A 17,544-nucleotide genomic window follows, 5' to 3' on the forward strand; every position below is an offset into this window, starting at 1 on the left:
GGGTCTGTTCTTACAAACTGCTCTTTTAGGGCCACATCTGCTTGGAGATCAACCAATTGCATCTGGAGAGACCCATCATTTACCCATTTAAAGTGCTGTGTGACTTCCCTTGAGAACCTCCTGACATCTGTGATCAGAAATGGTTTCTGAATGAACATGGTGAGCTGCTCTCCAAAGCTGACGCTGTCAAAACGGTTGCTGAAGTTTACAATCAGCTTATCAATAAAATCAAGTCTCTCTGTCCCTGAACCTGTTCCTGCACTGCTGGGAAGTGTACACATTCTCCCTGCAGGTCTTCCTGGAACACTTCAAGTTTCCTCTGAAAGGAGCGAACAGCTGTCATCAGTTCACAAACTGAATTGTGCTTGCCCTGTAGCCTCAAATTCAGCTCATTCAGATGTGACGTGATATGAACCAAAAAGGCCACATTATCCATCCATTTCTCATTTTCTAAAAAGAGAGAAAACTGGGTTGCTTTCTGACTGCTTAGCTCTGCCAAAAAAGATGCTAATTCCTTCCTGATGGACCAAAAGCGCTCTAGCACCCTGCCTTTGCTGAGCCATCTCACATTGTTGTGCAGCAAAAGATCATCAGCATTGGCATCAACTTCTCTGAGGAATTCCCTAAGCATGCGATGCTGGTAGGAAGAAGATGCCCTGAGAAAATGTATCATTTTCATCATTGTATTCATCGCCTCAGCATGTTCATCTGACAGGGAGGCACAGAGGACAGATTGATGAATGATGCAATGGTAAGATAAAAGCTCAGGATTGTCCCCTTTCAGTCTTGGTACAGCTCCTTTTTCTTTCCCTATCATAGAAGGGGCTCCATCTGTGGTTATTGAAACCACCTGTTTTGGCTCTATTCCTCTTTTTGTTAACATCTCCTTAATGGCCAGGTAGATATCCTCTCCTCGTGTACTGGTCTGAAGGGGAGTGACACCTAACATGTCTTCACAGAATGTTTTCTGGTCTGTGTTGAAAAACCTGGCATACACTAACAGCTGAGCATTGTCACATAGGTCAGTGGACTCATCCACAGCTAAGCCTACACATGGTGCCTTATGCATGGCTTCATCTAGCTGGGTTAGCACATCCTGAGTTAACATTTCACTTTTCTTTGTGGCAGATGATGTTGACATGGGAATTTGCTTTATTTTATCACAAAGCAATTTTTTTTGTTTTCCCTCAAGTAGTGTTTCAGCTACTGCACTCATGCATTCTTTGACAACCCCCCCATCTGTAACTGGCTTTTTGTGTTGACCCAAAATCCAAGAAAGTCTGAGGGAACACTCAAGAGCGCGTTGTTGGGCAGTGAATGTGTGGCTCAGGATCCTGGTGGACTGGTCATATTGGGGCTCTGAGACTACTTATTTACCTGTGATCTCAATTCAGATTTGAGTGGGTATGTTTGTTCAAAACACTTTTAATAAGTGCCACGGTTTCTGCACATATGAAACACACTGGTTTAGTGCTCCCATTGGGAAGTATGAACAGAAATGAGTCTGTCCATTCTGGATTAAATGCTCTGTTTTCACTGTCCACTTTTGTTTTTGTGACATTTGTTCCTTATTTTTCTCTAACTGTTACCCTTTCTCTGTCTCGCTCGTCTGTTTGGCTCCCTTTGTTTTCTACATGTATCGTTTTCTTTTTAATCCGTCTTTCTTTTCCTGTGTAACTTGTCTCTAACTCACATCTAAACCGTAGAGTCCCAATGTTTATCGCCCGGAATGCAAAGACTTTATTGAGTGGTATCACGTGGGATGGCTTGACTCACATGCAATTGGTCTGTGCGTTTCCTCATCCACTAAACCACAACCGTAAAGACTACAAAAGCTGCGCATATTAAAATAGAAGCGCCCCGTCAGGTTTCAATTCATAATCTTTTGTTTTGGTCCGGGTCCGTATGGGACGAGTTATAGGTCCGGATCCGGACCGTGGTCCGCTAGTTAGTGACCTGTGCTGTAGACCGAAGAGACAAAAGCTTAACTTTTTGGAAGGCGTGTGTCCCATTACATCTGGTGTAAAAGTAACACCTCATTTCAGACAAAAAACGTCATACCCAACAGTAAAATATGGTGGTAGTGTGATGGTCTGGGCCTGTTTTGCTGCTTCAGGACCTGGAAGACTTGCTGTGATAAATGGAACCATGAATTCTGCTGTCTACCAAAAAATCCTAAGGGAGAATGTCCAGGCATCTGTTCGTGTCCTCAAGCTGAAGCGAACTTGGGTTCTGCAGCAGGACAATGATCCAAAACACACCAGCAAGTCCATCTCTGAATGGCTGAAGAAAAAAAAAATGAATACTTTGGAGTGGCCTAGTTCTGAACTGAATCTTATTGAGATGCTGTGGCATGACCTTAAAAAGGCAGTTCATGCTCAAAAAACCTCGAATGTGGCTGAATTACAACAATTCTGCAAAGATGATTGGGCCAAAATTCCTTCACAGCACTGTAAAAGACTCATTGCAAGTTATCGCAAACTCTTGATTGCAGTTGTTGCTGCTAAGGGTGGCCCAACCTGTTATTGGGTCGTAGGGGGGAATCTCTTTTTCACACAGGGCCATGTAGGTTTGGATTTAGTTTTCCCTTAATAAAAACAGCCTTCATTTCAAAACTGCATTTTGTGTTTATTTGTGTTATCTTTGACTAATATTTAAATTTGGTTGATGATCTGAAATATTTAAGTGTGACAAACTGTGACAACTGCGCTCTCTGCTGCCTCTCCTCCCCCTGCAGCAGACAGGCTCCAGTGCTCAACATAACCGGTCTTCTGACACCATCGTCCATCTCATTATACATTTCACCTGTTGTCTTGTTTAGCGCACCTGGTTCTCATCCTCATCATTCCCACCAGTATATATGTTCCCTCTGCTTCCCCTGTCTTTGTGTTTTATTGTCTCATTCTGAAAAGAGTATTGTTAAGCTTTGCCTTTTTTCAATACAAAATATAAAACAGAAAATACGAACCGCTTCGCCCTCCTGCTCCTCCTTTTTACTTGAAGGATGACACAAACATGCAAAAAAATAAGAAATCAGGAAGGGGGCAAACACTTTTTCACACCACTGTATTTGTGCATGTTCATTGATTAATTAAAATATTTTATACTACTCACCAAAAACCAACCAACATTTCCTTAATTAATCTATTGCGAGAACATTTGGCACCCATAATGGAAATGTTTTGTCAAGTTAAGGTACCAAACTTTGGGTCAGATTTTGACCCTTGCCTGTCCGACTGCCTTCGCCTTGCCCTCGTCTGGTGTTTACTTTCTCCTAATAAACCGCTTACGCTCCGCATCTGGAACCAGCCCATCCCCGCCTTGACCCATTCATTATAGAATACCTCACCTACAATGCATGGATCCAGCAGACGTACACCACAGCCTAAAGCAACAGGGGGACTGCATCGAGAAGTTGTGTCACCTACTCCATCAGGCCACCGCTGCTGCTGCTTCTGGTCCATCCATTCCACCTGCTGCTCATCCATCTATGGTGGTCCCAACGAAATATAACGAATCCCCCAGGAAATGTAAGGGCTTCCTAGTTCAATGTTCCATCTATTTCTTGCACCATGCGCATATGTTTACTACGGACACTGAAAAGATCCACTTCATCATCTCATTCTTAACTAGAAAAGCCCTGGATTGGTCTACCGCCCTGTGGTCCCCTGACAGCCCCGAGAGGAATTCCTTGGACCCATTTCTTAACCTCTTTAAGGAGGTGTTTGATCATCTTCTCACTGGGCGCACTTGGGAGACCAGCTATGCGACATCCGACAGGGAGACCGAACGGCAGTGGATTACGCATTAGAGTTCTAAACTCTGGCCGCCTGTAGTGGATGGAGCGAACCCGCATTATAGTTCTGGAATCTGGCCGTCTGTAGTGGATGGAGCGAACCTGCATTAGAGTTCCGGAATCTGGCCGTCTGTAGTGGATGGAGCGAACCTGCATTATAGTTCCGGACTCTGGCAGCAGGTAGTGGTTCTGGACTCTGGCCGCCTGTAGTTGATGGAGCGAACCTGCATTAGAGTTCCGGACTCTGGCAGCAGGTAGTGGTTCTGGACTCTGGCCGCCTGTAGTTGATGGAGCGAACCTGCATTAGAGTTCCGGACTCTGGCAGCCAGTAGTGGTTCTGGACTCTGGCCGTCTGTAGTGGATGGAGCGAACCTGCTTTAAAGTTCCGGAATCTGGCCGTCTGTAGTGGATGGAGCTAACCCGCATTAGAGTTCTGGAATCTGGCCGTCTGTAGTGGATGGAGCGAACCTGCATTAGAGTTCCGGAATCTGGCCGTCTGTAGTGGATGGAGCGAACCTGCATTAGAGTTCCGGACTCTGGCAGCCAGTAGTGGTTCTGGACTCTGGCCGTCTATAGTGGATGGAGCGAACCTGCATTAGAGTTCCGGGCTCTGGCAGCCGGTAGTGGTTCTGGACTCTGGCCGCCTGTAGTGGATGGAGCGAACCTGCAATAGAGTTCCGGACTCTGGCAGCCAGTAGTGGATGGAGCGAACCCGCATTAGAGTTCTGGACTCTGGCAGCCAGTAGTGGATGGAGCGAACCCGCGTTGTTGACCATGTACCGCAGAGGGCTCACCAGAGAACTACAGACAGAGCTAACCTGCCGAGGAGACCTCACGGATCTGTACCGGTTCATCAACATGTCCATCTCTGTCGATCGCTTGCTAACAGACCAGAAGAAGGCGCCGCAACCATGTCCCCATAGACTAGCACTGCCGCCGGCCACCTCGGTTCCCCAACACACTCCCGTATGTGCCTGCTCTGTTGCTGAATTCAGGCCGTAGGGAAAACGTAGCAGTGCTTGTAGACTTTGGGGCTGGGGGCAATTTTATGGATGGCTCACTTGCTGCTAAACTAGGATTTGAGCTACTTTCCGTGTCTCCTCCTCTCAGGATTACCACCCTGAATGGACAGCCTTTGTTAAGCGGCTACGTAACTCAACAAACGCCAGATCGGAGCTCTTCATTCAGAAAGGATAAATGTTTTTGTCATCCTTCAACAGAACCTCTCATATTAGGCCATCTGTGGTTAAGCCAACATGATCCTACCATCTCCTGGCATCAGGGGGAATTGATCGTATGGAATCACCGTTGTAGAACCCATTGTATGGACTTGCCCTGCTTTGCCACGACTATTGAGGACTCCAAAATGTTGATGCCTCTCCCTATTCCATCTGACTTAGCCCAGTATTCTGATGTGTTAAGCAAGAAAAAGGCTACTCAACTCCCTCCTTATCGCCAATGGGACTGCGCCATGGATCTTCTCTCCTCCGATTACCGGTCCCTGAACTAAATCACGGTGCTAAACAGCTACCCTCTTCTTCTCATCTCCGTGGCCTTGGAACAGGTCAGGAGGGCTCAAATTTATACCAAACTTGAACTCCGCAGCACGTATAACCTGATCTGGACTTGTGAGGGAGAAAAGCGGCGGAAAACATGCTCCTCGAGTTAGCACTCCAAACAGATCCAGCCCTGAGCAACACCCCAGCCAGTAAGACCTTTGTTCCCACTGCTGTGAGACCCCGTATGCAACAATGGTGCCACACCTCTCTGGCCTCCGGCCACCCTGGCGTTAATAAAACCATGGACTTGATCTCCAAAACCTACTGGTAGTCCACGCTGGCTGTCGATGTATGTGACTATGTTTTGTCCTGCCCCATTTGTGCCCAATCCAAGAGCCCCCGTTATCTTCCGTCTGGTAAGCTACACCCTCTTCCTTTACCTCATAGACCCTGGTCATCTCGCGGTAGAATTCATCACTGACCTACCAGCCTCCTGGGGGTACACCATGATCCTTGTTGCCATCGACCGGTTTTCTAAGATGTGTAGACTAGATCCCTTACCACGCCTACCTACTGCCTTGGAAATGGCAGAGTTCCTTTTCCACCAATTCTTTCGCCTCTATGGCATCCCGAAAAAGATTGTTTCCGACCGTGGCCCACAGTTCATCTCCAGGGTCTGACGGGCCCTCTGTACTCGTCTAGGAATCACACTGAGTCTGTCTTTGTGGTACCACCCAGAGTCAAACGGCCAGATGGAGTGCTTGAATCAGGAACTGGGGAGATACCTGAGACAATGTTCCAGGAATCCAGCAGACTGGAGCCGCTTTCTACCCTGGGCTGAATACGCCCCAAAGTTCCCCGATTCACTCATCTCACCGCCTGACACCTTTTCAATGTGTTCCCTGGGAGGCGCAGCCTGGTCCGGTCCCAGCCGTGGATGATGGGTTCAAACGCAGCTAGCGGGTGTGGGAACAGGCATCCGAAACCCAGAAGAGATTCGCTGACCATCGACGACGGCCCACGCCTACGTTTCAGGCAGGTCAACGTGTCTGGTAGTCCACTCGGGACCTTCGGCTGCGCCTCCCCAGCAAGAAGCTCCTCCTCAGGTATATCGGCCCCTTTAAAAAAATCTGGAGAATTAATCCTGTCAAGTACAGTCTCCTGCTGCCCCGTCAATACCAGATTCACCCTGCTTTTCAGCTGTCCCTGCTCAAGCATGTTTTTTACAGCCCTCTGCATCCTCCTGTCTCTTGTTCCGAACTGCCTCCTCCTTTGGACGTTGATGGGATGCCTGCTTGATAGATACGGGTTTACTGGACTCTCGACGTTGAATTATAATCCTTAATTCAATGTCAGAGTTTGCTGTCAGGCTATTTCTTACCTTCAAAGTCAGTCCTGCTCCATTCTTTGTCAAAACATTTGAACTAATGTGATTTACCACTAACACAGGTTCTTAGGGGAATACAAAATAATCTGAAAAAGTACTTCTTTCAAAATATCCATCAACATGCCTTTCTCTGGCTGCACCATCTCTACTGTTTGATGTCCCTCTGTTGACCTATCCAGATTGTCCAAAATACAATGTTTCTCCCTTTCCGTCCAATAACGACTTGCAGCTGCATCGGAGAAGTCAGTATTGTGTTTAGCAATTATTATATGCTTTCTAATCCTTGCTTTCTATTAAAATGTTACATATGGAAGATAAAACCGCATGGTTTCAACACTAGAAGCGCTGAGCAATTGACACCTAGAAGCGCCGTCAGGGGTCATTTTGCCCTGTGTGTGTTGGGTGTTGACACACAAGGATCGTAGAGGGTGCATCTTGCGCGTATATCCAACGCCAAAGACACTAATAGTGCCGAAAGAAGGACATTTGACCAAGAGTCACTTCAGTGCTTCTTAGTTTCAATATGTTGAAACCTAGTTTAGAACTTTTTTGCAATGCACCGTAATGTAGCCCTCATTTCGCAACATTTTTATGAGACAAACACATTTGAGTCGCTTATTTGTCACATCAACTCTGATCAATAAAAGAAAAACGTGAAAAATATGTTAACACATTTTGTCATTTCCATCCTTATTTCCTAATTAGATTATGGGCAAAAAATTTTATGGAAATAAATATGTTGTCCCATTCCATATAACATTGAAACATGCTTTGCTTAGTCATACAATCAAACACTCAGTAGTGTTAGAAATCAGCCTTTTCGTATAGTGGTTGAAATAATGATTGTCTTCATACACAATGCCTTACAAACAAATTTACTCACATTTTTGGCAGATTTCATTTAAATTATTACGATCCGGCTCGAATAATAGCTGTTCTATATGTTGATTTTCTATTTTTCTATTTTCTAAAGCAAATCAACACAATGTGTAAGGCGACAGAGCAAAGAAGACACCAGTTATTTACAATTCAATAGGCTATAATGGGCTATTGAAAACACAGAGAGAAATTGACAATTTTATTGATCAACTGAATGGGGGGAGCTGTTAGGGAAATTGTATACACAGTACAATATATTTTGTGTTTTGAGATATGAAGTAGCGAGTGTGTGGCTGCAGTTGTTTGCTGCGTAAACGGGCTGCTACACAGTAGAGTGGTTGCATGGTTTGGTCAGTATTTCTTTACAATGTCCCGAAGGGAACAATATACTGCTCAGTAAGTTATTGATGTTCTACAGAATATTGAGGAATTGGAATTGGAGGGTGAGTCATAAAGATATCCACAGATCCAGCCCTCTTTTTCAGTTTATTATCATTCATGCTACTCCCATCCTCTTACACTCAATCACACACAAACACACTTACGTTTCCTACTGTACATCTACAGTGTATTTATTGACTGAAAACGTTGAAGATTTTATATACACTAACTTACATTCTAGTGCCATTTATTGCCAATGTGCGTTTTAGAAGTATGCCCTTAATTAATGTTGACATTACATTGATGTAATATATAGAGGATATATTAATGTTATTCTGAACTATTGTTCTGTTTGTGTCATCATGATATTCTCTCTCCAGATTGTCAGGGTGTGGAATCTCTGTGCTTGCTTCTCTGGTCTCAGCTCTGAAGTCAAACCCCTCACACCTGAAAGAACTGGATCTGAGTAACAATGACCTGAAGGATACGGGAGTGGAGAAGTTCTCTGCTCTGCTGAGGGACACAGAATGTAGACTGGAGACTATAAGGTGAGTAACACTTTAAATTTTATTTACAATCATTCATTAATCTTTGTGATCACCTGGCCACTTCACCTATGGCATTAAACTTCAGTTCATGAAAATAACGTGATGTATATCTAAGGAACGTTAACAGGGAAACTACACAACTCTGTGGTCTCAAGCTAGTTTGTCTATATAAGTCAGATGAGGTCTGCCTTTCCAAACAGCTGTGAGTGTGAGAAATATGCCCTGTTGCTACCCTGAAGAAGACAGCTTGTCTGTAGAAACGTTGGTGTGATATTAAATTATTGCATCTGAGCGTAGTAGTGTGTCGCTTTCTTATTCTTTTGAGTGTGAGAGATATAACTTTATCATAGTGAATCACTGTTAAATAAATTCAAGTTTTAGTGTAACAACTGTGTTAAATCTTATGTACACATTACTTTGTTAACATACAGTAATTATTTATTCCTGATTGGTCAATAACCGTAGGTATTTGAAGTGACCGATACATTGGTCCCATATAGTCTGTTTGCTCTGGTTTTTAGTGCTAAATCATAGTGGATGTGTCCATGGAGAACAGAACGGTCAGTTTGGAGCTCATGTTATAACATATGGTTTCATTATTTCTCTATTTGAAATACTAAGGGACTTTTGATTGTTTCACCTGTGTATTGGGTCACTGTGTAACTCACTGCTGCCTGTAGGATCAGAAATATTTCAGGTAATGTATGAGATCGTCGTGTTTATAGTTTCCAAACATACTGTATGTAGGCTAATAGGCAATATAATTGACTAATTAAAGGCTGTAACGGAACAGATTTTACTAGATAAGTAAGTTGACTTAGTCTAATTATCGTTGCCGTCCTACGTTCCAGATTTATCAATCTTTCAATCTAATCCTATTTTCAAACCTCTGATGTCCACAGATCCACCTCTCTTTGTCTGTTTATTATCATTCCTGCTTCTCCCCTTCTCACACACACACACACACACACACACACACACACACACACACACACACACACAAACACTTTTTCTTCATCTATAGTATATTTATTCACTGAGAACAATGATGATTTTATATACACTAACTTACATTCAGTGTCATGTATTGTCAATGTGCGTTTTAGAAGTACGTAAAGTAGACATGACAAATATAATATATAGAGGATATTCTAATGTTATTTTGAACTATTGTTCTGTTTGTGACATCATGATATTCTCTCTCCAGACTGTCAGGTTGTGGAATCACTGAGGAAGGCTGTGCTTCTCTTGTCTCAGCTCTGAAGTCAAACCCCTCACACCTGAAAGAACTGGATCTGAGTAACAATCAGCCAGAGGATTCAGAAGTGAAAGAACTCTCTGCAATGCTGAAGGATCCACATTGTCGACTGAAGACTCTGAAGTGAGTAATAGTAGATTATTTTCATATTTGATACAACATAGTGATCAATAACATTATAATAATACAACAGAGGTGTTACACTACAACTGTTGTTGTCAATGGGTGAACCTCCACCAGCCCTGAGTTTCAAGCAGGACAAAGTCCCCAACCACCTGGTGAAGTCCACTGTTCACTGGTACAATATAAATGTTTAATGCTCTTCTCTAATAAAACCAGGCTGAAAATAATGTCCTTTTACATTTAATTAGCAATAAATCAGTAATCTTTGGGATCACTTGGCCACTTCTTCTTTGGTATTAAACTTTCAGTTCATGAAAATTAAGTGCCATATAACTAAGGACCATAATCAGGGAATCTACGCAACTGTGGTCTCAAGCAGCTAGTTTGCCAATAAATTCATTTATTTGAACTAACCGTGTCCAAACACAACCATAAACGAAAGAGATTTTCTACATCTGGGTTATTTAGACATTAAATTTTTTGGGATAACATGGTCTGAGTCATCAGCTAGTTATACTTTTTCAGACCAGAGTCTGAGGTATTCGGACAAGGTCTGCCTTTCCATACAGAGTGTGAGAGATATACCCTGTTGCTACCCAGAAGAAGACAGCTTGTCAAAAAATTGGTATGATGTTAAATTATTTCATCTGAGTGTAGTAGTGTGGTTTTCTTATCCTTTACAGTGTGAGAGATATTACTTCATCAGAGTGAATCACTGTTTAATAAATTCAAGTGATAGTGAAATGACTGTGTAAATCATACTGTATTTCACAAAAGTGAGTACAACCCTCACATTTTTGTAAATATTTGAGTATATCTTTTCATGTGACAGCACTGAAGAAAAGACACTTTGCTAAAATGTTAATAATGTTAAAAATGAAAATAACTCAACACACAGCCATTAATGTCCAAAACGCTGGCAACAAAAGTCAGTAAACCCCTAAGTGAAAATGTAACGGTCCCAGCCTGAGGGGACCGTTCCACTTCGTGTTTTCTGTTTGTCCTTGACTTTTCTTGTCCTTTTATGGTCTTTCCTGTTCTTGTTTCAGTTAATCTGCATATTCCTTTCACCTGTGTTTAGCCCCCACCTGATTCTGTTCTCCTCGTTAGTCTGTGTATGTAGTTCAGCCATTTTCTCCCTGTCCCTGTTCGGTCATTGTGCTTGTCTGCGTGTCATGTTTTACGTACTCCTGATACTCCTGAACATCTTGTAGTGCCCGGCACTATACTTTGCTTTCTTTGTGATTGTTTATTAAAAAGGAAACCCACCGACATTCTGCGCCTGCTTCCGTCTCCCTTTCTCTAAAACGTGACAGAAAATGTCCAAATTAGGCCCAATTAGCCATTTTCCTTCCCTGGTGTCATGTGACTCGTTAGTGGTACAAGGTCTCAGGTTTGAATGGGGAGCAGGTGTGTTAAATTATGTGTCATCGCTCTCACACTCCCTCATATTAGTATCTGGAAGTTCAACATGAAACATCATGGCAAAGAACTCTCTGAGGATATATTTGCAAAATATTTACAAAAATGTGAGGGGTGTACTCACTTTTGTGAGGTACTGTATGTATTACTTTATTTCACGTACAGTATTATTTGAGTCCTGATTGGTCAATAACCATATGTATTTGAAGAGACCGATACGTTGTTCCAGCCTAGTCTGTATGCTCTGGTTTTAAGTGTTAAATCATTGTGGATGTGTCAATGGAGAAAGACAATTCTGAGCCCAAATTACAACATATGGTTTCATTATTTCTCTATTAGAAATAATCAGTGAGTTTAGTTTCACCTGTATATTGGGTCACTGTGTAACTCACTGCTGCCTGTCGGATCAGAAATGTCTGGTTAACATACATACAGTATAGGCTAATATGCAATATAATTGACTAATTATAGGCCGTAACCGAACAGATTTTACTAGATAAGTAAGCTGACTTTCTCTAATTCACGTTGCAGTCCTACTTTCAAGGTTTATTAACCATTCAAATTGATCTTCCCTTCAACCCTTTGATATCCACAGATCCACCCCTCTTTTTCAGTTCATCATTCCTGCTACTCCCCTACTCACAAACACCCACACCCACAGACTCTTACACTTCTTACATCTACAGTATATTTATATGAGAACATTGATGATTTTCTATACAGGATTTCTATACATTCTAGTGTCATGTATTGGCAATGTGCATTTTAAAAGTATGCCCTTAAGTAAAGTTGACATGATAATGAAGTAATAAATTGAGGATATTTGACTATTGTTCTGTTTTTGACATGTTGATAATCTCTCTCCAGACTGTCAGGTTGTGGAATCACTGAGGAAGGCTGTGCTTCTCTGGTCTCAGCTCTGAAGTCAAACCCCTCACACCTGAAAGAACTGGATCTGAGTAACAATGACCTGAAGGATACGGGAGTGGAGAAGATCTCTGCTCTGCTGAAGGACCCACAATGTAGACTGGAGACTCTGAGGTGAGTAACACATTTGTCAACAGAACAATAAACATGACAACAACACAACAGAGGGGCAACACAACAAAAGGGGAATACAAACATCTTCTGTTTCCACCTCCACCTGCCCTGAGCTGGCAGCAGGTCCAAGACTCCATCCCTGGTATTGACCAAACCCTGTCAGACATCCCAGCAGGCCTGGAAGGAAACACACCACAACTAACAGGACCAACAATACAAACAATAACATATTTCTTACATATAAATAATGTTCTGTTAGTCCAAGTAAATCACACATTAGAACTAATCTTCATTCCACCCCTCTGATGTCCACTGATCCACCATTCATTCCCACTGTATTATTGTTACACTCTTTCTTATTGAAGACATCCCTTCATTCTACCATGTTGTCTCATAGGGACTTGAACTTCCCATCTGTTACATTTCTTCATGAATTGTCTGGTTACATCATACTGATGCTGCCCAGGGATCCATCATAGTACAGAGTAATTTGTCTCAGTTCTGCCAGGGTGGATGGGTGGAAGTCACACAGGGCTGCCTTGTCATGTTGCACTCTAGCGACTCCTTGTGGTAGAGTGGATGACTGTAATCTTAGTCATGGTTGTAAAGCTGGGGAATGTGTTACCCTCAAGCACATGAGAGAGGGAGTATATTGTTTATTATATATCGTAATTTATTTTAACTAAATAAATGATGTATGGCTTTATGGATTAACCTTTTAACCACCAAGTCAAGGGTGTGATGGTAATTTCATCGATCGGAACTCTTAAAAGAGTAAGTACAGAGACAAAATTCTCTTGTCTCTGTACAATTAACAGTTTATTTGCAAATAGAGAGACACATCAAAAGCTTACAGAATAATCCTCTGAGGAATCTCTGAGGTAGATAAGGTGGATATAAAAAGTCTACACACCCCTCTGGAAATGCCAGGTTTTTGTGATAAAAAAATGAGACAAAGATAAATCATGTCAGAACCTGGTTGCATAATTGTGCACACCCTCTTATAAATGGGGATGTGGCTGTGTTCAGAATGAACCAATCATTTTCAAACTCATGTTAAATAGAAGTCATTACACACCTGCCATCATTTAAAGTGACTCTGATTCATCACAAATAAAGTTCAGCTGTTCAAGTAGAATTTTCCTGACATTGTTGTCACATGTAGCACACAGCCAGTACTTGCCAGAAATTCCTGCAGTTCCTTTAAAGTTGCTGTAGGCCTCTTGGAAGCCTCCCTGACCAGTTTTCTTCTCGTCTTTTCATAGATTTTGGAGAGACGCCCAGTTCTTGGTAATGTCTCTGTTATGCCATATTTTCTCCACTTGATGATGACTGTCTTCACTCTGTTCCATGGTATATCTAATGCTTTGGGAATTATTTTGTACCCTTCTCCTGACTGATATCTTTCAACAATGAGATCCCTCTGAGGCTTTTGCTCTGAGATGCAACTAAAGAACAGCTGAACTTTATTTGTGATGAATCAGAGTCACTTTACATGATGGTGTGTTATGACTTCTATTTAACATGAGTTTGAAAATGATTGGTTCATTCTGAACACAGCCACATCCCCAGTTATAAGAGTGTGTGCACACTTATTCAACCAGGTTATTGTAAGGTTTATATTTTTCCCCCTCGAAGATTTCAGTTTGTTTTTCAATTGAATTGTTCACATTATACACTCACCTAAAGTGGGGCCATGGTTTGGGTTGTGGAAGAGCCCTGGTATCAGTTGAGGTGGAGTCAAGGGGCCAGGGTATGGGTTGAGATGGAGCCCTGGTAGTCAGGAGGGAGGGCTGAAGGGTTCACATTACAGCACTATGTGTCTATGTATCTACATTTTTCATTGACAGTATATTGTCCCAGTGGCCTCAGACCATTATTGGCCATCAGGATGCCTTGTGAGCTGAGGCCCCTTATTGTCAGAGGTCCCTGGGCCTTGGCTCCATTTGTCTGGTCCATAATCCGGCCCTGGTTCCTGAACCCACCCAGTGATGTCCACTACAAAATCCTGTCTGTTTTTAATGCAGTGATGTCCACTACAGAATCCTGTCTGTTTTTAATGCAGTGATGTCCACTACAAAATCCTGTCTGTTTTTAATGCAGTGATGTCCACTACAAAATCCTGTCTGTTTTTAATGCAGTGATGTCCACTACAAAATCCTGTCTGTTTTTAATGCAGTGATGTCCACTACAAAATCCTGTCTGTTTTTAATGCAGTGATGTCCACTACAAAATCCTGTCTGTTTTTAATGCAGTGATGTCCACTACAGAATCCTGTCTGTTTTTAATGCAGTGATGTCCACTACAGAATCCTGTCTGTTTTTAATGCAGTGATGTCCACTACAAAATCCTGTCTGTTTTTAATGCAGTGCCTCCTGAGGATCCGAAGATTACGGCCATCCAATATTGGTGTTCGGCCTTGTGTACAGAGATTTCTCCAGATTCTCAATCTTTTAATGATGTTATGTACTGTGGATGATGAGATCCCCAAACTCTTTGCAATTTGGTGAGAAGTGTTACTTTTGAATTGTTTCACTATTGGCTTGCACAGTCTTTCACAGAGTGGTGAACCCCTCCCCATCTTCTGATAGACTCATCCTCTCTGGGATGCTGTTTTTATACCCAATCATGTAATAAGACAATAAACCTAATTAGTTGTATGCTTTTTCACCAGGTTTTTCTTTTCATTTCAAAAACCTGTCCCAGCTTTTTGAAATGTGTTGCTGGCATCAGCATAATATGTCTCAGTTTCAACATTTGATATATTTTTTTCTTCATCTTATTTTCTATTGAATATATTGATGGGCAACCAAGGATTTCTGAAGTGTTTGAGGCTTTCATAAAAATTGATAAAAAATCTGGTTGTTTTCTCAAGGCTTTGACACTCACTGCACAGTGGTGTCACCTGCTGGTCAGGAATAAATATCACGTTTAATGTTTATATAGACGTCTTTTCCACAGTATCCAACATGAGTTTGTGGGGCTGTGGGTAGACGTGCGCTTTCTGAAGGAAAATTAAAATGCCCGGTTCATATCCCACATTTTTTTTCCCTTTCCTGCTAGTATTTAACTAAGTATTCAACTATGCATCCATTCTAAGGTTTTGTATTATTAAGGCAAGAGTGTCAAAATATTTAAACAACAATAAACAGTATTGTTTACACCCAAGTTCTGGATATGATCTGGCACCATAACAAGTAAAAGAGGGTAGGCGACACTACCCACTGCACCACTGATTGTCTTATAATGCAAACAACTTTTTAAATAAATGACTAAATAATATGACCAGTAAAGGCCGAACGACCATAGAAGCCTGTATTTTACAAAGAGGCTTTGGAAAAAGCGCGTGATCAAACGAGGCTTCTGACATCATCAATTACGTGGTATTACACCGATGCAAGCCTTGGTCCTTATGCATGGGTTAGAATATGGATTTAGAAACCTGCCAAAATGTTAAGCGTTGTTAGGATCGTAAGAAAATACATTCTCCAACCTTTATACTAATAATTTGAATTATTATTTTTAACTCGGCAAAGAGATTCTAAAATTAACTCCTAATAAATTGTATACAAATACAAATATGATTATAGTGAAGATACCAGTAATCAAATTACAATTTCATATTATTAGTATGAAGTTCGGAGTCTGGCAAGTGAACGGCACGATTGTATCAGTCTACACAGCCTATCTTCAAGAGCTCTTACAACACATCTTCCCCTACCTTTTGCTATTTTTAGACAATGAAGAAGAGTAACAAGAATAAGAAGAAGAAAAAAGAATTGACTCCTGTGTATTTTCTTTTTTGTAAATAGTTTTCTTTTGAAAACCTGCATTCATTTCAATTAAGATATAATTATCATGGGCTAGCATGATTTGGTCATAGATTTCAAACATGTGATTTCAAAATGTGAAATAACAGCTTCAAATTTACAAATCCTTGTAATCAATGACATCTGAATCTTTGTTTGATTACATGCCTTCTTTAAACCTATTTTAAATAGGTGGTGTTGGGGACATGGGTTACAAGCAGTGACATGAGACACTATCAATTAATGTTCAATTAATTTGTTTCATTTCATATATGCTATGACACTTTATCCTAAACATTACTATGGATGCACAGTTTAAATAAATGGTTACCTGGGAGGCAACCCCCCCATTCTGACTGAACTCAATTTATTGCTGATCAAGAAATGTCACTATTGTGAACTGTTTATTAGCTAAATTAATCTTTAGTAACTATTCCATCTTTTTTTACAATCTTCAAAGTGCTTAAAAAGCCTTAGATGCCGATCAGTATTTCAAAGTTCAAAGATTTTGTTAATGTGAGTCATTTGTGAAATCATGATGATCTCTCTACAGGCTATCATGCTGTCTAGTCACAGAGAAAGGCTGTGCTTCTCTGGTCTCAGCTCTGAAGTCAAACCCCTCACATCTGAAAGAACTGGATCTGAGCTACAATCACCCAGGAGACTTGGGAGTCAGACTGCTCTCTGCTGGACTGGAGGATCCACACTGGAGACTGGAGAAACTCCAGTAAGTCCTGTAGATGTTTTCTGAATAAGTAATCAGTAATGTGGTATTAAGTTCCCATGTTGTTTTGCATTATGTAATACACTCACCTAAAGGATTATTAGGAACACCTGTTCAATTTCTCATTAATCTAATCAACCAATCACATGGCAGTTGCTTCAATGCATTTAGGGGTGTGCTCCTGGTCAAGACAATCTCCTGAACTCCAAACTGAATGTCAGAATGGGAAAGAAAGGTGATTTAAGCAATTTTGAGCGTGGCATGGTTGTTGGTGCCAGACGGGCCGGTCTGAGTATTTCACAATCTGCTCAGTTACTGGGATTTTCACGCACAACCATTTCTAGGGTTTACAAAGAATGGTGTGAAAAGGGAAAAACATCCAGTATGCGGCAGTCCTGTGGGCGAAAATGCCTTGTTGATGCTCGAGGTCAGAGGAGAATGGGCTGACTGATTCAAGCTGATAGAAGAGCACCTTTGACTGAAATAACCACTCGTTACAACCGAGGTATGCAGCAAAGCATTTTTGAAGCCACAACATGCACAACCTTGAGGCGGATGGGCTACAACAGCAGAAGACCCCACCGGGTACCACTCATCTCCACTACAAATAGGAAAAAGAGGCTACAATTTGCACGAGCTCACCAAAATTGGACAGTTGAAGACTGGAAAAATGTTGC

The 17,544-nt window shown here is 41.7% G+C and overlaps 1 protein-coding gene across 1 annotated transcript in view; it reads left to right on the forward strand.

The window, feature by feature from the left end:
- The window catches only part of LOC117592794 (NACHT, LRR and PYD domains-containing protein 12-like), a 106,282-nt gene extending 89,399 nt beyond the window's left edge, over positions 1–16,883 (forward strand). Inside the window, exons 7-8 of the mRNA XM_034295461.1 lie at positions 9,698–9,871; positions 16,697–16,883. Of these exons, the coding sequence (XP_034151352.1) occupies positions 9,698–9,871; positions 16,697–16,874 (352 nt within the window). The 3' untranslated portion in view covers positions 16,875–16,883. The remainder of the gene's footprint in view (positions 1–9,697; positions 9,872–16,696) is intronic.
- The last annotated feature ends 661 nt before the right edge of the window (positions 16,884–17,544 follow it).

This window comes from Esox lucius, chromosome 11 (genome assembly GCF_011004845.1).
Source record: "Esox lucius isolate fEsoLuc1 chromosome 11, fEsoLuc1.pri, whole genome shotgun sequence".
Lineage (NCBI taxonomy): Eukaryota > Metazoa > Chordata > Actinopteri > Esociformes > Esocidae > Esox > Esox lucius.